The sequence below is a fragment of the Acanthopagrus latus genome, chromosome 7 (assembly GCF_904848185.1).
Source record: "Acanthopagrus latus isolate v.2019 chromosome 7, fAcaLat1.1, whole genome shotgun sequence".
NCBI classification, from domain to species: domain Eukaryota; kingdom Metazoa; phylum Chordata; class Actinopteri; order Spariformes; family Sparidae; genus Acanthopagrus; species Acanthopagrus latus.
In genome coordinates, this window is record NC_051045.1 from 19,805,430 (window position 1) to 19,820,793 (window position 15,364).

General features: G+C 43.3%; 2 protein-coding genes across 2 annotated transcripts; both read right to left on the reverse strand.

Annotated features, from left to right (window-relative positions):
• Window positions 1-1,049: 1,049 nt before the first annotated feature.
• On the reverse strand, window positions 1,050-5,926 carry LOC119023576 (taste receptor type 1 member 1-like). Its single transcript, XM_037105633.1, has 6 exons — window positions 5,736-5,926; window positions 5,281-5,605; window positions 4,229-4,987; window positions 3,575-3,793; window positions 3,149-3,269; window positions 1,050-1,975 (listed from the first exon to the last, which is right to left on the reverse strand). The coding sequence occupies exons 1-6, from the start codon at window positions 5,924-5,926 to the stop codon at window positions 1,050-1,052; spliced, it is 2,541 nt and encodes an 846-aa protein (XP_036961528.1).
• A 4,056-nt stretch (window positions 5,927-9,982) lies between these two features.
• LOC119023578 (taste receptor type 1 member 1-like) lies at window positions 9,983-15,078 on the reverse strand. The gene is made up of 6 exons (XM_037105635.1): window positions 14,888-15,078; window positions 14,433-14,757; window positions 13,166-13,924; window positions 12,512-12,730; window positions 12,086-12,206; window positions 9,983-10,908 (listed from the first exon to the last, which is right to left on the reverse strand). Exons 1-6 carry the CDS (start codon window positions 15,076-15,078, stop codon window positions 9,983-9,985), a joined length of 2,541 nt encoding a protein of 846 aa, XP_036961530.1.
• Window positions 15,079-15,364: the final 286 nt, after the last annotated feature.

Consider the following 15,364-nt stretch of genomic DNA (forward strand, 5'->3'; position numbering starts at 1 on the left):
AAATGCTAATTTTATAAGTCATAACAGAGATGTTGATTTTTTATTTTTTTTTTAAAATGTATGAAACGTTTTCACCACGTGTTATAATTACAAAATATACATCCTGTTTAGTGGTTTTCAGATACTCCTGAAAACATTTGACAGCCCAAGATGTTGATCGTGGTGTAGTCTGTTCATTCCTGGACAATTCCAGTTGACTGAGCTCTTCATGTGACATAGGCACAAATCTTTCCTTTTTTGTCATTTGGTTCTTCTCATCCTTCTCCAAACATTCATCCAAACTGAGACTGCCAAATAAATAAAAATTGACAACAAACCGATCCATTTTGTAGCCTATTTTTCTGCCGTTTCCTACTCCAGCTCTGACACTTACAATGTTGCCATGGAGATGGATACAATGTTGGCACAGACATGGCAGAGTAAAATTTTGAGTAATGAGTCGGGCGTGCTGTCATGCTGATTTGAGCACGTTCTAACTTTCTTGTTGACCAATCAGATTGCTTGGTCGGAACTACTAGTTGTATAATTACTCGCTAGTAACCCAGTTTATATTCTTATCCTGATTTTTCTCTTGATTCAGGATGTGATGTTTCCTCAGAACAAAGGTTAACCGATTCTTCAGCTCCCTATAAAATGACTCCAACATTATTCAGGTTTCTGATCTTCTGTGTGTTATTTTTGTCTTGATTTCTCACCATCTCAGCCACTACAATCTGCGCCAACAACGACTGATCAGAAACACAGATCTGTTGTTAACATGCCATGTTTTTCACACCTTGGTTGGTCATTTGAATTTCATCTTTAATCAGTTCTGATGGCTCCAAGATAAAGTAAAATGGATTCTATGAACATCCAGACTCATAGATGAAGTTTATTTAGACCTTTAAAGACTCAAGCATCTAGACTGCTGAAGTGTCCTTGTACACTTTACTATTTACACTCAGCTGTTAGATACATTCAAAAGTCTTGTCTTGTTCCCATTATTTCACCTGCTACACCTGCATCATTACACCTCAACTAGTTCTCATCAACTGATAAAATCACAAGCTTTATTTCTGGCTCATGGTGTACATCTGAATGCAATTCTGGAAATGGGCAGTCGTGTTCATTTCCGGCTTCAAGACAATAATATAAATTTTGGGCAGGAAGTAGCCCCAGAAGAAGGCCAGGACGCTGAAGAGTATGGCAAACACGTATGCAGCTATGGTGAAGGGGCCCCTGCTGATGAGATAGAGAGTGAAGAAGCTCATCCAGGAGATCATGTACACCATGAGGCTGAAGGTGATACTCTTGGCCTCGTTGTAGTTGGCTGGCAGGTCTTTGCCCATGTAGCTGAAAGAGAAGCAGAGGATGCTGAGCAGTGCTACATAGCCGAGCTCAATAGCTGAACCAGGTGAGAGGGTGTTACTGCACTCCAGCACGATGCTGTCGTGGTAGAAGTCGAGATCCTGGCTGGGCTTAGGAGGGTCGAGGGCCACACGGAGCACAGATATAACCAAGAGGGTGGCAGACACAAGGAAAATGGTGATCTCTGGCCCATTTTTCTTGGCCCACTTGTCATAGGCTGGCGGCAGCTTGGACGCAAATTTAAAAATGCAGACGACCTGGAGGGAGCGCACAGTGATGCAGGCCAGGCACACAGTGAAGCTGAACATGAATAGTGGCTGCTTGAGGATGCAGGCCAGAGGCGACGGCTGGCCAAAATGGCACAAAGAGCTCATGGCAGCAGCAGTCAGGGCTGCCAGCATCAGGAGGCAGGTGCGGCCTCCGGCGGACTTGGCCACTGGTGTGTTCAGGTTGAGCAGGAGGATTACTGCAGAGCTGGAGGTCATGAGAAGACAGCTGGCCAGAAAGAAGAGCAGAGCGATGGCGAGGGGGTCGTCCCAGGCCAGCAGCAGGACGGTCCTTTTCAGACACTGAACGCTGCTCGGGGGAGCCCACTCCTCTGACAGACACTGCTGGCATGTAGTGGGATCTGTGGAAGAGGAACAGTAAAGAAAAAGAGGAAAACATGGATGTAAAAGCTGGGCTGGGTTTTTTGTTCAGGGTGATAGAGTTAAAAGTTAAAGGGACAGTTCATCCCAAAATCAAAAACACATATTTTCCTCTACCTGTAGCGCCATTTTTCCATCTAGATTGTTTTGGTGAGTTAAGTTTTGAGATATCAACCACAGAGATGTCTGCCTTCTCTCCAGTATAACAGAAGAAGGTGGCAGTGACATGTGTGGTGCTCAAAGTGCCAAAAAATACATCTGAAATACTCAACAGCAGTGTCTCCTTCAGGAAGTCATGACCTGGGGATTATCTTCAGTAACCAGGTCACTTTGAGCACAACAAGCTGTGTAGCATGCTATCCAGTTCCATTATTTTTAAAAGAGGGCTGACACCTCTCAAGCCAACATTTCTAATTCCCTGCAGCTCACACCAAAACAACTAGATGGACAAATTTTATGGGTGGCTGTGGCTCAGGGGTAGAGCAAGCATATTGCTATCCATAGACTGGTAGTTTGATTCCCCTACGCTGCATGTCAAAGTGTCCTTGGGCGAGATACTGAATCCCAAATCACTCCTCATGTTCTGGTTGGTTCATTGCAGCCACTGCCATCAGTGTATGAATGTGTGCTGTTAGTCACTGTTTGGACAAAAGCATCTACTAAATAAACCTAAATGGATAAAATTTTTTGGGGTGAGCTGTCCCTTTGACATTAGTGAGTGATCAAGGTGAAATGTTTTGGTCTTGGAGGGGAAACATTCAGCAGCGTGTTCTGGCCATTTGTCACATGATGTTTACCACAGTGATCCCATTCAAAAAAAGGTTTTACATCCCTTTGGTGCCTGAATCAAAACAGAGTGTGAGTTCGTAGCACCACCTTCTGGTTGACTACACAGACACAATGGCTGGAAAATACTGCTGTGATTGGGGAGTTTGATGATTTCTACTAGATTTATCACTGGAATTATAGAGACTGTAAGAGATTAACTTCCTCTTATTGTTGATCTTTGTCCTGACGGATGACATGGGACATCCATCCAACACTTACAGGTTACAGTATATGATTCTCAATCTTTACAAATTAATTCTCTCTCTGTTTTGGTCTTTGAATATGTTTCTGGTGCTCTGGCTGGTCTCTGTGTGTCCTCATGTTACCGCTCAGATTAAGGAACGTAGCAGCAGGACAGGGCAGGCAGTCGAAGCAGCAAGTGTGTTGGCCTGTCAGCAGCTTCCTGTGTCCACTTGGGCAAGGCGGGGAGCAGATGGACTGTGGCACCTAGACACCAACAGCAGGGTTTAAAAAGGAAATACATTACTTTTATTTTATCAGATAATATCACTGAGATCAAAATCTCCAGACTCAGTACTTCATCCGATGGTATGGTGCAAAGTCTTGGAGAGTTCAATATTTACATGCAGACTTTCAAGAATGATAAGTTACAGATTGACAAAATGACCCCACTGGGATTCAATAACACATACCTAAACAACAGTCTATTAAAATAGACATTTTCGGCTGCAATTTGAGCTGAATTTAAAAACTACAACCACTCCACTCAAAAATACTTCCGAAGGTCTTACTTGACTTGACTCTCCTGAGTTGTGCCACTCGATTAGATCGACATTGATCGTGAGAGAAATGGGATTCGGGCTAAAAGAGCCCACCTCTCTGACAGACCAGTTGGGCCCCCTCCAAATCCAGCAAACGATGTCATATCCAGTGGGAGGGTCACCGTTGGCATCGAAATAGACAGAGGTGTTTTGAAAAGTGAACTGCACCTGCTTGAGCCACGAGAGGAGCTGTGGTGGAGAGGGAGAAGGAACATCAGTGCAGCAACACAGAAAGCGGCTCTGGGGGATGCATTTGTATACTTGGCAGGACCAGAGATATCACCTTTTTTATTCTACTGCACCTACATTACCCACAAAGCAGCTTAGCTACTAAGTGACATCACTGGTGATAATTTATCAGGTCACGTGCAGCTTCTACTGGAGCCACAAAAGACTTTTGAATATTTCTCCCACATATGCAGAGGTACTCACCATTGCCTGTAAACCCTAACCCTAACATTTCTGGAGTTACCCTTTAATGTAGTGCTTCAGTCAAAGAAAAGTGGCACAGACATGAAAGATACTTGTGCTGAGAGACACGACTACAACTTCCTTGAGAGAGAATATTTTGTGACTATTTCCCAAAGTTGCCTGATTCTGTGTTTCAAGATGCCATCTGCTCACCTCCCACGGATACACCCTCCTCCTCTGGCACGCTCCCGAATCACAGCCAAGTGCCTGGTGCAGGGCATGAGCTAGAGCATACGTCGCCTTATAAACATTGGCAGAGGAGGTGATGTCGTGTTTCTCCAGAGGAAAGTCCATCCTGGCGAGGCTGTACACATCTGTGCTCTGTAAGCAGTCATTGTCTGAGTTGGTGTTAACATTAGAGACGTCCTGATCCATTGCATCCTCCAACACCTTCGCCTCAAACTCCTGAAAGCCAGATATGTTTGAATATTTGATGGACACGCCAAGCACAGTGCCGATGCTTTGGACCCCAGGTATGCTTGATATAAAAGAAGACACTGACCAATCCTCTGACCCGATCCATACCTTATCTGTCATCTTCTCCTCAATGATGAATGGGACTAGATAACCGAATTCTTCCTTGCTGGAGAAGACCACAATAGTGTTGACTTTGGTCTTCAGCAAATTGTGCACGATGTCCCTCATCTTCTGTTTATTGTCATCTGAGTAAGCTGGGATGATTCCTTGGTAGGCGACGCAGATGCCGGAGTCTGGTGCCTGCGTGGCTAGGCTTTGAATTCCGTCCAGGCCATAGGCATTGTCACTGCTTAGGACGGCAACCCAGGTCCAGTTGAAACGAACCAGAAGCTGGATCATGGCTGCCACCTGGTTCTTATCACTGGGAATCGTGCGGAAAAAGGATGGATAGATGAACTTGTTGCTCAGCTTTTCATTTGATGATTCATAAGAGATCTAAATGAAAGAAAGAACATGACCGGAACTATTGTATATTGGATTTCATGTGGGACAGGTAATAATTCAAAGGCCATAATTAAAGGAAAAGTTCACCCAAAAATGAGAATTCAGTCACTATCCACTCACCCTCATGCTGTTGGAAAGTCAAGTGACGTTTCGTAGTCCATTAAGCATTTTAAAACTTGCAAAACATCAATGGACTTTCCATCAACATCTAGATGAGATGATAATAACTGAATTTTTTACATTTTTGGATCTGCTGTTCCTCACAAAATTGGACGATAACTTACTTGTGGTATAAGATAGGACCCCAGTAAAACAGCAGGGGTGAGCGTTTTGCTGCTGCTGTCTGGCCCAATCAAAGCCACTCCTCTCTGATCACTGTGGGTGAAGTTTGACTCTTTGTCTCTCTGTGTCCCAGATGTTAAGGGGCCCCAGTGCTCCAGCAAGTCCACTGCAGCCAGGACAGCAGCAGATTTGGAGCAGCCATCGTACATCTGATAGCCCAGCTTCACTCCTGGTAAAAGAGACTGTGGCCCGGTGCTGTTGTTGATCTCTTCCACAGCAAATCTCATTGCTTGCATCAGGTGATATCCGTGTTGGTTGGCTTTACCTCTGGAAAAGGTTGCATGTCACATAGTGAATAAAACTCCAGATTGTGAAAAGATATTTGGGTTGATGTCATAGACAGACCACCAGTGAAATACACTAAATCCGTGGAGGTTCACTGTCCAGCACAACTTACCGATTGCAATCAACCAAATCAGGCAAACTACTAGTTGATCCAGGTTCATAGTGGAGAGGAAAGAGTCCAGCGAGGATGAAGTCGCCCTGCAGTTGCAACCCCTGACCCTGAGAGATGTAGTCCAGTGCACCATTGGCCAAATGCAGCATCAGCCAGCCCAAGGACAAGAACACGGCACCAAACACATCCATGCTTCACCTCCACCTTACACAGGCTGCTGTGGTTTGCAAAAGGGATCAGAGGCTGTTTATCAGAGTGTGGCTTGATGGAGGGAGGGATGAGTGGACCACTTTTGCATCTTTTCCGGGGAGCGTTGCTTGAGTGTAGCTTATTCCCATATCATATTTGTTTTTGTGACTGTAGAGTTTCCACCCCATTGAAATGAAGTAAATAAATGTAATAAGCCAATAAAAGGGAGAACTGTTGGCTCAGTGCAGATCTCATAACCTTTAAAAGATACCAAGACCGATACTGAGTACAGCAACATTACAAACTATTAGGACCTTTTTTGACCAGAGGTTTCTCTTGTGACAGATTCTCTAATTTAAATGAGATTTTTCAAAACATCAGTAACTCTATGGACAAACCAGATATTTTACAAGCCAACAACATTAAATGGTTAATAACTTTTGCAATCATTTTGATGGCAGCGGACAGGTCCGACTTCTTGTTTAGTTAATATCACATTTTGATTTAAGGTTTTGTTTTTTAAGAAATATAATTATTCAGAAATACCAGTCAAGTTTTAAAAGTTAACATGTATTTTAGTTTATTTTATCTTTAATGTGGCAATAGGGTTAGGTTTACCTGCAATTAATTTGCAAGACAAAAAGTTAAATAAATGAAATGTCTTTTTGAGAGAAGTTTTGTATTCTTGCCTGTCAAGTTTTATCGAAAGCAAACAATGAGAGAAAAAGTCAGACACCGTATAATAAAGCTTCAAAGATGTTTATAGCTTTCTCTGACATTTGATTGAATGTGAATCTTTAATTTTCCAATTTCTCAGGCTGAATTCCACACAAATAGAGGAAGCAGCAGCTGGACATCTACAGCTCACACAGCCTTTTGGATATCATCAACATGTGAATAGTCCCACCCGTGATAAGTAAACACTGGATCATGTTTCCAGTAGCATACATGGTGCTTACAGGGCCGCACCCCACGCCCACTTCAGACACTCGGCCCACGTCACTTTGTTTCTGTTTCCAGCACACAGACAAAGACTGAAACAGACAAACCCTGAGACTAAACTTTGCTCTCCTCTCCTCTGTCACTTGGGTGGACAGGAGGTTGTGTGGCTCATACTGCTCGGTTGTCTCCTGGATCCACTCACTTTACATATAATCTCACTTTACATATAATTTGTATCAGACATTCTGTTAATGTAACTTGTAAACTGTGATTTGTGGCTCTTTTCTGTACACGTGACATCCATTGCATGTCTGTCCATCCTGGAAGAGGGATCCCTCTTCTGTGGCTCTTCCAAAGGTTTCTTCCATCATTTTTTTACCCTGTTAAAAGGTTCTTTTTTCCACCAACATGGCAAGTTTTTCCTGACTCAAATCAAGGGTCTAAGGACAGAAGATGTCAATCGCTGTACAGATTGAAAAGCCTATTGAGGCAATGTGACTGTGATTTTGGGCTATATAAATAAAATTGATTTGATTTGATTTAAACAAGTCAGATTTTGGACCCCAGGACTGTTTTTCTTGGACAGAATGGGATGCATTTAAAGCTGCAGCCACTCTGGAGAACTCTTCTGTCAGTATCCAGGACTATGCTGAGTATGTGACTGGGTATATTAGCACTTGTGTCGAGATCCTCAGCAACTTCTACAGCTGCATTGTTGAGAGCATCCTGACCGGCTGTAACACCGTCTGATACGGCAGCACTTCTGCTCTTGACCGCAAGACGCCTGGAGAGAGGGGTAAAGACTACGGAGAAGATCACCAGGACTCCACTGCCCTCTCTGCAGAGCATTTACCACCTCAGAGTCCACAGGATGTCTGCCTCCATCCTCAAAGACCCCCTCACCCCCAGCAGGGACTGTTCACACTTCTACCCTGAGGCCTGAGATTCAGAAGTGTTAAATCCAAAAATACCAGATTAAAGAACTCTCGTTTCCCCACTGCCATCAGACAGAGAGATAGGAGTCTATTATTCTACCTCAAGACTGCCCCTACCGTTGACATTTTTTGCATTTTCACATTTTTTGCTCATACATAACTGTGCAGTTTCCAGATTTGCACGGTTTTATTTTATTTTATTTTATTTTGTTGCTGATCTTTATATTTACTCTATATATTGTAAATTTCAGATGCATATATTTTTTGGCACGCTGTTGAACACAAAGGAAGAATTTCATTGCTTAATTGAGAACATGTTTCTTTATTGTGCATATGACAGTAAACACTTTGAATCTTGAATCTTGAATCTTAAATTGTGAAAATGAAATGTGACTCCAGCCAATCTCTAACACTACAGACATTTTCACTTGCCACGGTAGGTAAAGCACAGGTCTAATTGATACGAAATATCCGGACTGCAATCTATTGAGGTGAGGTGAGTTTCAGGACATTGCTTCTGAGCAAGGACCACAGCATTTACTCTTTAATGTTATTAGTCATAGCTGTGTTGTGCCGCTTAGTTAAAATGTCTGTCATGACAAAGGTTTCTGCATGTGTGGCTGAATTTGCATTCTGGTTGATATGTGAGCCTCATTTTGTTTAACACACCTGTTGTACCAACATACAATTTGTCTGATAGTTACCTGCTTCCAGGGCCCAGACCTATTGTTTTGACAGGAATATTGTGCATTTTGTCAGCTGCACAATATTATTAAGGCAAATAAACATGTAAATGTGCAGGTCTGCACTAAACAGATTTCTTATAAAGGAGAAAAACTGCACACACCGTTGTTGCTCCATCTCATTGCATATTTTTTGCATATTTTCTGTTTCTGTGACCAGCTGCCACTTGTTGTCACATCCCTGGAAATATGATCTATCTCTTGTTTGACCCAAAAAATTAGAAACCATTTCTAAACTATGAACAATAAAATGACACATTAAAGCTCACTTAATCAGGTCTAATAATCTCAAAGACTGTCTTTTCTCCAACACATAGAACACTTCAATTGTATTAATTAATGTATTAATTCATTGATTCGTTTTCACAAAATACAATTAAAGCGTTAGTATTTGTGACAGTTCCTTGTGTGGCTGCCAGGGGGCGCTGTTGATTCAGCACACTTACTGTGATGTGTTGTACAGGTTGTATGTGACTGACTGGCAGCTTAATTTTTTTCTGTCAGTGTGGATGAGATGTCAGATTTAGTCCTGTTGGTGTTAGTTTATGTCGGAATGCAACGAGACAAAAATGAAAAAGGTGCACTATGTTGATAAGAGAAAGACATTGTAAGAGAAGGGAAAATTCACCTTTTGATTTTCATGGCTGAACAAACTGAAACGAGCTGTCCTCAAAGACAACACAGTTGAAAAGTGTTTGACTTTAGATCATCTTTCTCGTCTCAAGTGGCACTTTGGAGGCCTTATTCCCCTCGAGGAAGGCTTGTTTATCTGAGAATATATCAAATAACTGTATCTTTCTGACTTTGTATTATTACCTTATTAATATTGAAAATAGTAATTTTCTGATTTGGATATTTTCCAAAAGCTACACAGTGTACCTTTAAATATGGATTTGTTTGATAATTCTGGTGATGGGATGTAACTACAGCCTTGATATTTGTGTTTTTGAATAGACCTTTTCCCCGCCAGACATTTTACTATGTGACAATAGGTGTAAATGATAAAACTCTGACTATATTGTGTATGTGTTTACTTACTCACTAGTAACCCAGTTTATATTCTTATCCTGGTCTTTCTCTATAAAATGACTCTAGCCACTACAATCTGTGCCAACAAGGACTGATCAGAAACACAGATCTGTTGTTAACATGCCATGTTTTTCACACCTTACATGGTCATTTTAATTTCATCTTGAATCAGTTCTGATGGCTCCAAGATAAAGTCAAACATTTACAAACATCCAGACTTATAGATGAAGTTTATTTAGACCTTTAAAGACTCAAGCATCTAGACTGCTGAAGTGTCCTTGTACACTTTACTATTTACACTCAGCTGTTAGATACATTTAAAAGTCTTGTCTTGTTCCCATTATTTCACCTGCTACACCTGCATCATTACACCTCAACTAGTTCTCATCAACTGATAAAATCACAAGCTTTATTTCTGGCTCATGGTGTACATCTGAATGCAATTCTGGAAATGGGCAGTCGTGTTCATTTCCGGCTTCAAGACAATAATATAAATTTTGGGCAGGAAGTAGCCCCAGAAGAAGGCCAGGACGCTGAAGAGTATGGCAAACACGTATGCAGCTATGGTGAAGGGGCCCCTGCTGATGAGATAGAGAGTGAAGAAGCTCATCCAGGAGATCATGTACACCATGAGGCTGAAGGTGATACTCTTGGCCTCGTTGTAGTTGGCTGGCAGGTCTTTGCCCATGTAGCTGAAAGAGAAGCAGAGGATGCTGAGCAGTGCTACATAGCCGAGCTCAATAGCTGAACCAGGTGAGAGGGTGTTACTGCACTCCAGCACGATGCTGTCGTGGTAGAAGTCGAGATCCTGGCTGGGCTTAGGAGGGTCGAGGGCCACACGGAGCACAGATATAACCAAGAGGGTGGCAGACACAAGGAAAATGGTGATCTCTGGGCCATTTTTCTTGGCCCACTTGTCATAGGCTGGCGGCAGCTTGGACGCAAATTTAAAAATGCAGACGACCTGGAGGGAGCGCACAGTGATGCAGGCCAGGCACACAGTGAAGCTGAACATGAATAGTGGCTGCTTGAGGATGCAGGCCAGAGGCGACGGCTGGCCAAAATGGCACAAAGAGCTCATGGCAGCAGCAGTCAGGGCTGCCAGCATCAGGAGGCAGGTGCGGCCTCCGGCGGACTTGGCCACTGGTGTGTTCAGGTTGAGCAGGAGGATTACTGCAGAGCTGGAGGTCATGAGAAGACAGCTGGCCAGAAAGAAGAGCAGAGCGATGGCGAGGGGGTCGTCCCAGGCCAGCAGCAGGACGGTCCTTTTCAGACACTGAACGCTGCTCGGGGGAGCCCACTCCTCTGACAGACACTGCTGGCATGTAGTGGGATCTGTGGAAGAGGAACAGTAAAGAAAAAGAGGAAAACATGGATGTAAAAGCTGGACTGGGTTTTTTGTTCAGGGTGATAGAGTTAAAAGTTAAAGGGACAGTTCATCCCAAAATCAAAAACACATATTTTCCTCTACCTGTAGCGCCATTTTTCCATCTAGATTGTTTTGGTGAGTTAAGTTTTGAGATATCAACCACAGAGATGTCTGCCTTCTCTCCAGTATAACAGAAGAAGGTGGCAGTGACATGTGTGGTGCTCAAAGTGCCAAAAAATACATCTGAAATACTCAACAGCAGTGTCTCCTTCAGGAAGTCATGACCTGGGGATTATCTTCAGTAACCAGGTCACTTTGAGCACAACAAGCTGTGTAGCATGCTATCCAGTTCCATTATTTTTAAAAGAGGGCTGACACCTCTCAAGCCAACATTTCTAATTCCCTGCAGCTCACACCAAAACAACTAGATGGACAAATTTTATGGGTGGCTGTGGCTCAGGGGTAGAGCAAGCATATTGCTATCCATAGACTGGTAGTTTGATTCCCCTACGCTGCATGTCAAAGTGTCCTTGGGCGAGATACTGAATCCCAAATCACTCCTCATGTTCTGGTTGGTTCATTGCAGCCACTGCCATCAGTGTATGAATGTGTGCTGTTAGTCACTGTTTGGACAAAAGCATCTACTAAATAAACCTAAATGGATAAAATTTTTTGGGGTGAGCTGTCCCTTTGACATTAGTGAGTGATCAAGGTGAAATGTTTTGGTCTTGGAGGGGAAACATTCAGCAGCGTGTTCTGGCCATTTGTCACATGATGTTAACCACAGTGATCCCATTCAAAAAAAGGTTTTACATCCCTTTGGTGCCTGAATCAAAACAGAGTGTGAGTTCGTAGCACCACCTTCTGGTTGACTCCGTACACAGACACAATGGCTGGAAAATACTGCTGTGATTGGGGAGTTTGATGATTTCTACTAGATTTATCACTGGAATTATAGAGACTGTAAGAGATTAACTTCCTCTTATTGTTGATCTTTGTCCTGACGGATGACATGGGACATCCATCCAACACTTACAGGTTACAGTATATGATTCTCAATCTTTACAAATTAATTCTCTCTCTGTTTTGGTCTTTGAATATGTTTCTGGTGCTCTGGCTGGTCTCTGTGTGTCCTCATGTTACCGCTCAGATTAAGGAACGTAGCAGCAGGACAGGGCAGGCAGTCGAAGCAGCAAGTGTGTTGGCCTGTCAGCAGCTTCCTGTGTCCACTTGGGCAAGGCGGGGAGCAGATGGACTGTGGCACCTAGACACCAACAGCAGGGTTTAAAAAGGAAATACATTACTTTTATTTTATCAGATAATATCACTGAGATCAAAATCTCCAGACTCAGTACTTCATCCGATGGTATGGTGCAAAGTCTTGGAGAGTTCAATATTTACATGCAGACTTTCAAGAATGATAAGTTACAGATTGACAAAATGACCCCACTGGGATTCAATAACACATACCTAAACAACAGTCTATTAAAATAGACATTTTCGGCTGCAATTTGAGCTGAATTTAAAAACTACAACCACTCCACTCAAAAATACTTCCGAAGGTCTTACTTGACTTGACTCTCCTGAGTTGTGCCACTCGATTAGATCGACATTGATCGTGAGAGAAATGGGATTCGGGCTAAAAGAGCCCACCTCTCTGACAGACCAGTTGGGCCCCCTCCAAATCCAGCAAACGATGTCATATCCAGTGGGAGGGTCACCGTTGGCATCGAAATAGACAGAGGTGTTTTGAAAAGTGAACTGCACCTGCTTGAGCCACGAGAGGAGCTGTGGTGGAGAGGGAGAAGGAACATCAGTGCAGCAACACAGAAAGCGGCTCTGGGGGATGCATTTGTATACTTGGCAGGACCAGAGATATCACCTTTTTTATTCTACTGCACCTACATTACCCACAAAGCAGCTTAGCTACTAAGTGACATCACTGGTGATAATTTATCAGGTCACGTGAAGCTTCTACTGGAGCCACAAAAGACTTTTGAATATTTCTCCCACATATGCAGAGGTACTCACCATTGCCTGTAAACCCTAACCCTAACATTTCTGGAGTTACCCTTTAATGTAGTGCTTCAGTCAAAGAAAAGTGGCACAGACATGAAAGATACTTGTGCTGAGAGACACGACTACAACTTCCTTGAGAGAGAATATTTTGTGACTATTTCCCAAAGTTGCCTGATTCTGTGTTTCAAGATGCCATCTGCTCACCTCCCACGGATACACCCTCCTCCTCTGGCACGCTCCCGAATCACAGCCAAGTGCCTGGTGCAGGGCATGAGCTAGAGCATACGTCGCCTTATAAACATTGGCAGAGGAGGTGACGTCATATTTCTCCAGAGGAAAGTCCATCCTGGCGAGGCTGTACACATCTGTGCTCTGTAAACAGTCATTGTCTGAGTTGGTGTTAACATTAGAGACGTCCTGATCCATTGCATCCTCCAACACCTTCGCCTCAAACTCCTGAAAGCCAGATATGTTTGAATATTTGATGGACACGCCAAGCACAGTGCCGATGCTTTGGACCCCAGGTATGCTTGATATAAGAGAAGACGCTGACCAATCCTCTGACCCGATCCATACCTTATCTGTCATCTTCTCCTCAATGATGAATGGGACTAGATTACTGAATTCTACCTTATTGGAGAAGACCACAATAGTGTTGACTTTGGTCTTCAGCAAATTCTGCACGATGTCCCTCATGTTCTGTTTTTTGTCATCTGAGTAAGCTGGGATGATTCCTTGGTAGGCGATGCAGATGCCGGAGTCTGGTGCCTGCGTGGCTAGGCTTTGCATTCCATCCAGGCCATAGGCATTGTCACTGCTTAGGACGGCAACCCAGGTCCAGTTGAAACGAACCAGAAGCTGGATCATGGCTGCCACCTGGTTCTTATCGCTGGGAATCGTGCGGAAAAAGGATGGATAGATGAACTTGTTGCTCAGCTTTTCATTTGATGATTCATAAGAGATCTAAATGAAAGAAAGAACATGACCGGAACTATTCTATATTGGATTTCATGTGGGACAGGTAATAATTCAAAGGCCATGTTTAAATGAAAAATTCACCCAAAAATGACAATTCAGTCATTATCCACTCACCCTCATGCTGTTGGAAAGTCAAGGGAAGTTTTGTAGTCCATTAAGCATTTCCGGAGCTTCAAAGCAATACGACATTGTTGCATGCTCATAAACATCTGGCTGAGCTGGGAACTTACTATGTTAAAAAGCAACCAAAAAAGCAGCCCCTATGAAGTGGGTGCAAAAACATTTTTGGTTGCATTTTATGTTTTAAAACAAATCCCCATCTACTTCAACTGTTCAGGAAAATGCTGCAACACAGTTATGCTGTTAAGCTCCAGTAACATTTTGAAGCATGCAAAACTTAAATGGACTTTCAATCAACATCTGGATGAGAACATAATTACTGAATTTTCATTTTTGGATGTGCTGTTCCTCACAAAATTAGACGATAACTTACTTGTGGTATAAGATAGGACCCCAGTAAAACAGCGGGGGTGAGCGTTTTGCTGCTGCTGTCTGGCCCAATCAAAGCCACTCCTCTCTGATCGCTGTGGGTGAAGTTTGACTCTTTGTCTCTCTGTGTCCCAGATGTTAAGGGGCCCCAGTGCTCCAGCAAGTCCACTGCAGCCAGGACAGCAGCAGATTTGGAGCAGCCATCGTACATCTGATAGCCCAGCTTCACTCCTGGTAAAAGAGACTGTGGCCCGGTGCTGTTGTTGATCTCTTCCACAGCAAATCTCATTGCTTGCATCAGGTGATATCCGTGTTGGTTGGCTTTACCTCTGGAAAAGGTTCCATGTCACATAGTAAATAAAACTCCAGATTGTGAAAAGATATTTGGGTTGATGTCATAGACAGACCACCAGTGAAATACACTAAATCCGTGGAGGTTTACTGTACAGCACAACTTACCGATTGCAATCAGCCAAAGCAGGCAAACTACTAGTTGATCCAGGTTCATAGTGGAGAGGAAAGAGTCCAGCGAGGATGAAGTCGCCCTGCAGTTGCAACCCCTGACCCTGAGAGATGTAGTCCAGTGCACCATTAGCCAAATGCAGCATCAGCCAGCCCAAGGACAAGAACACGGCACCAAACACATCCATGCTTCACCTCCACCTTACACAGGCTGCTGTGGTTTGCAAAAGGGATCAGAGCCTGTTTATCAGAGTGTGGCTTGATGGAGGGAGGGATGAGTGGACCACTTTTGCATCTTTTCCAGGGAGTGTTGCTTGAGTGTATCTTTTTTGCATATAATCTTTGTTTGTGTGACTGTAGAGTTTCCACCCCATTGAAATGAAGTAAATAAATGTAATAAGCCAATAAAAGGGAGAACTGTTGGCTCAGTGCAGATCTCATAAACTTTGAAAGATACCAAGACTGATCTAATTT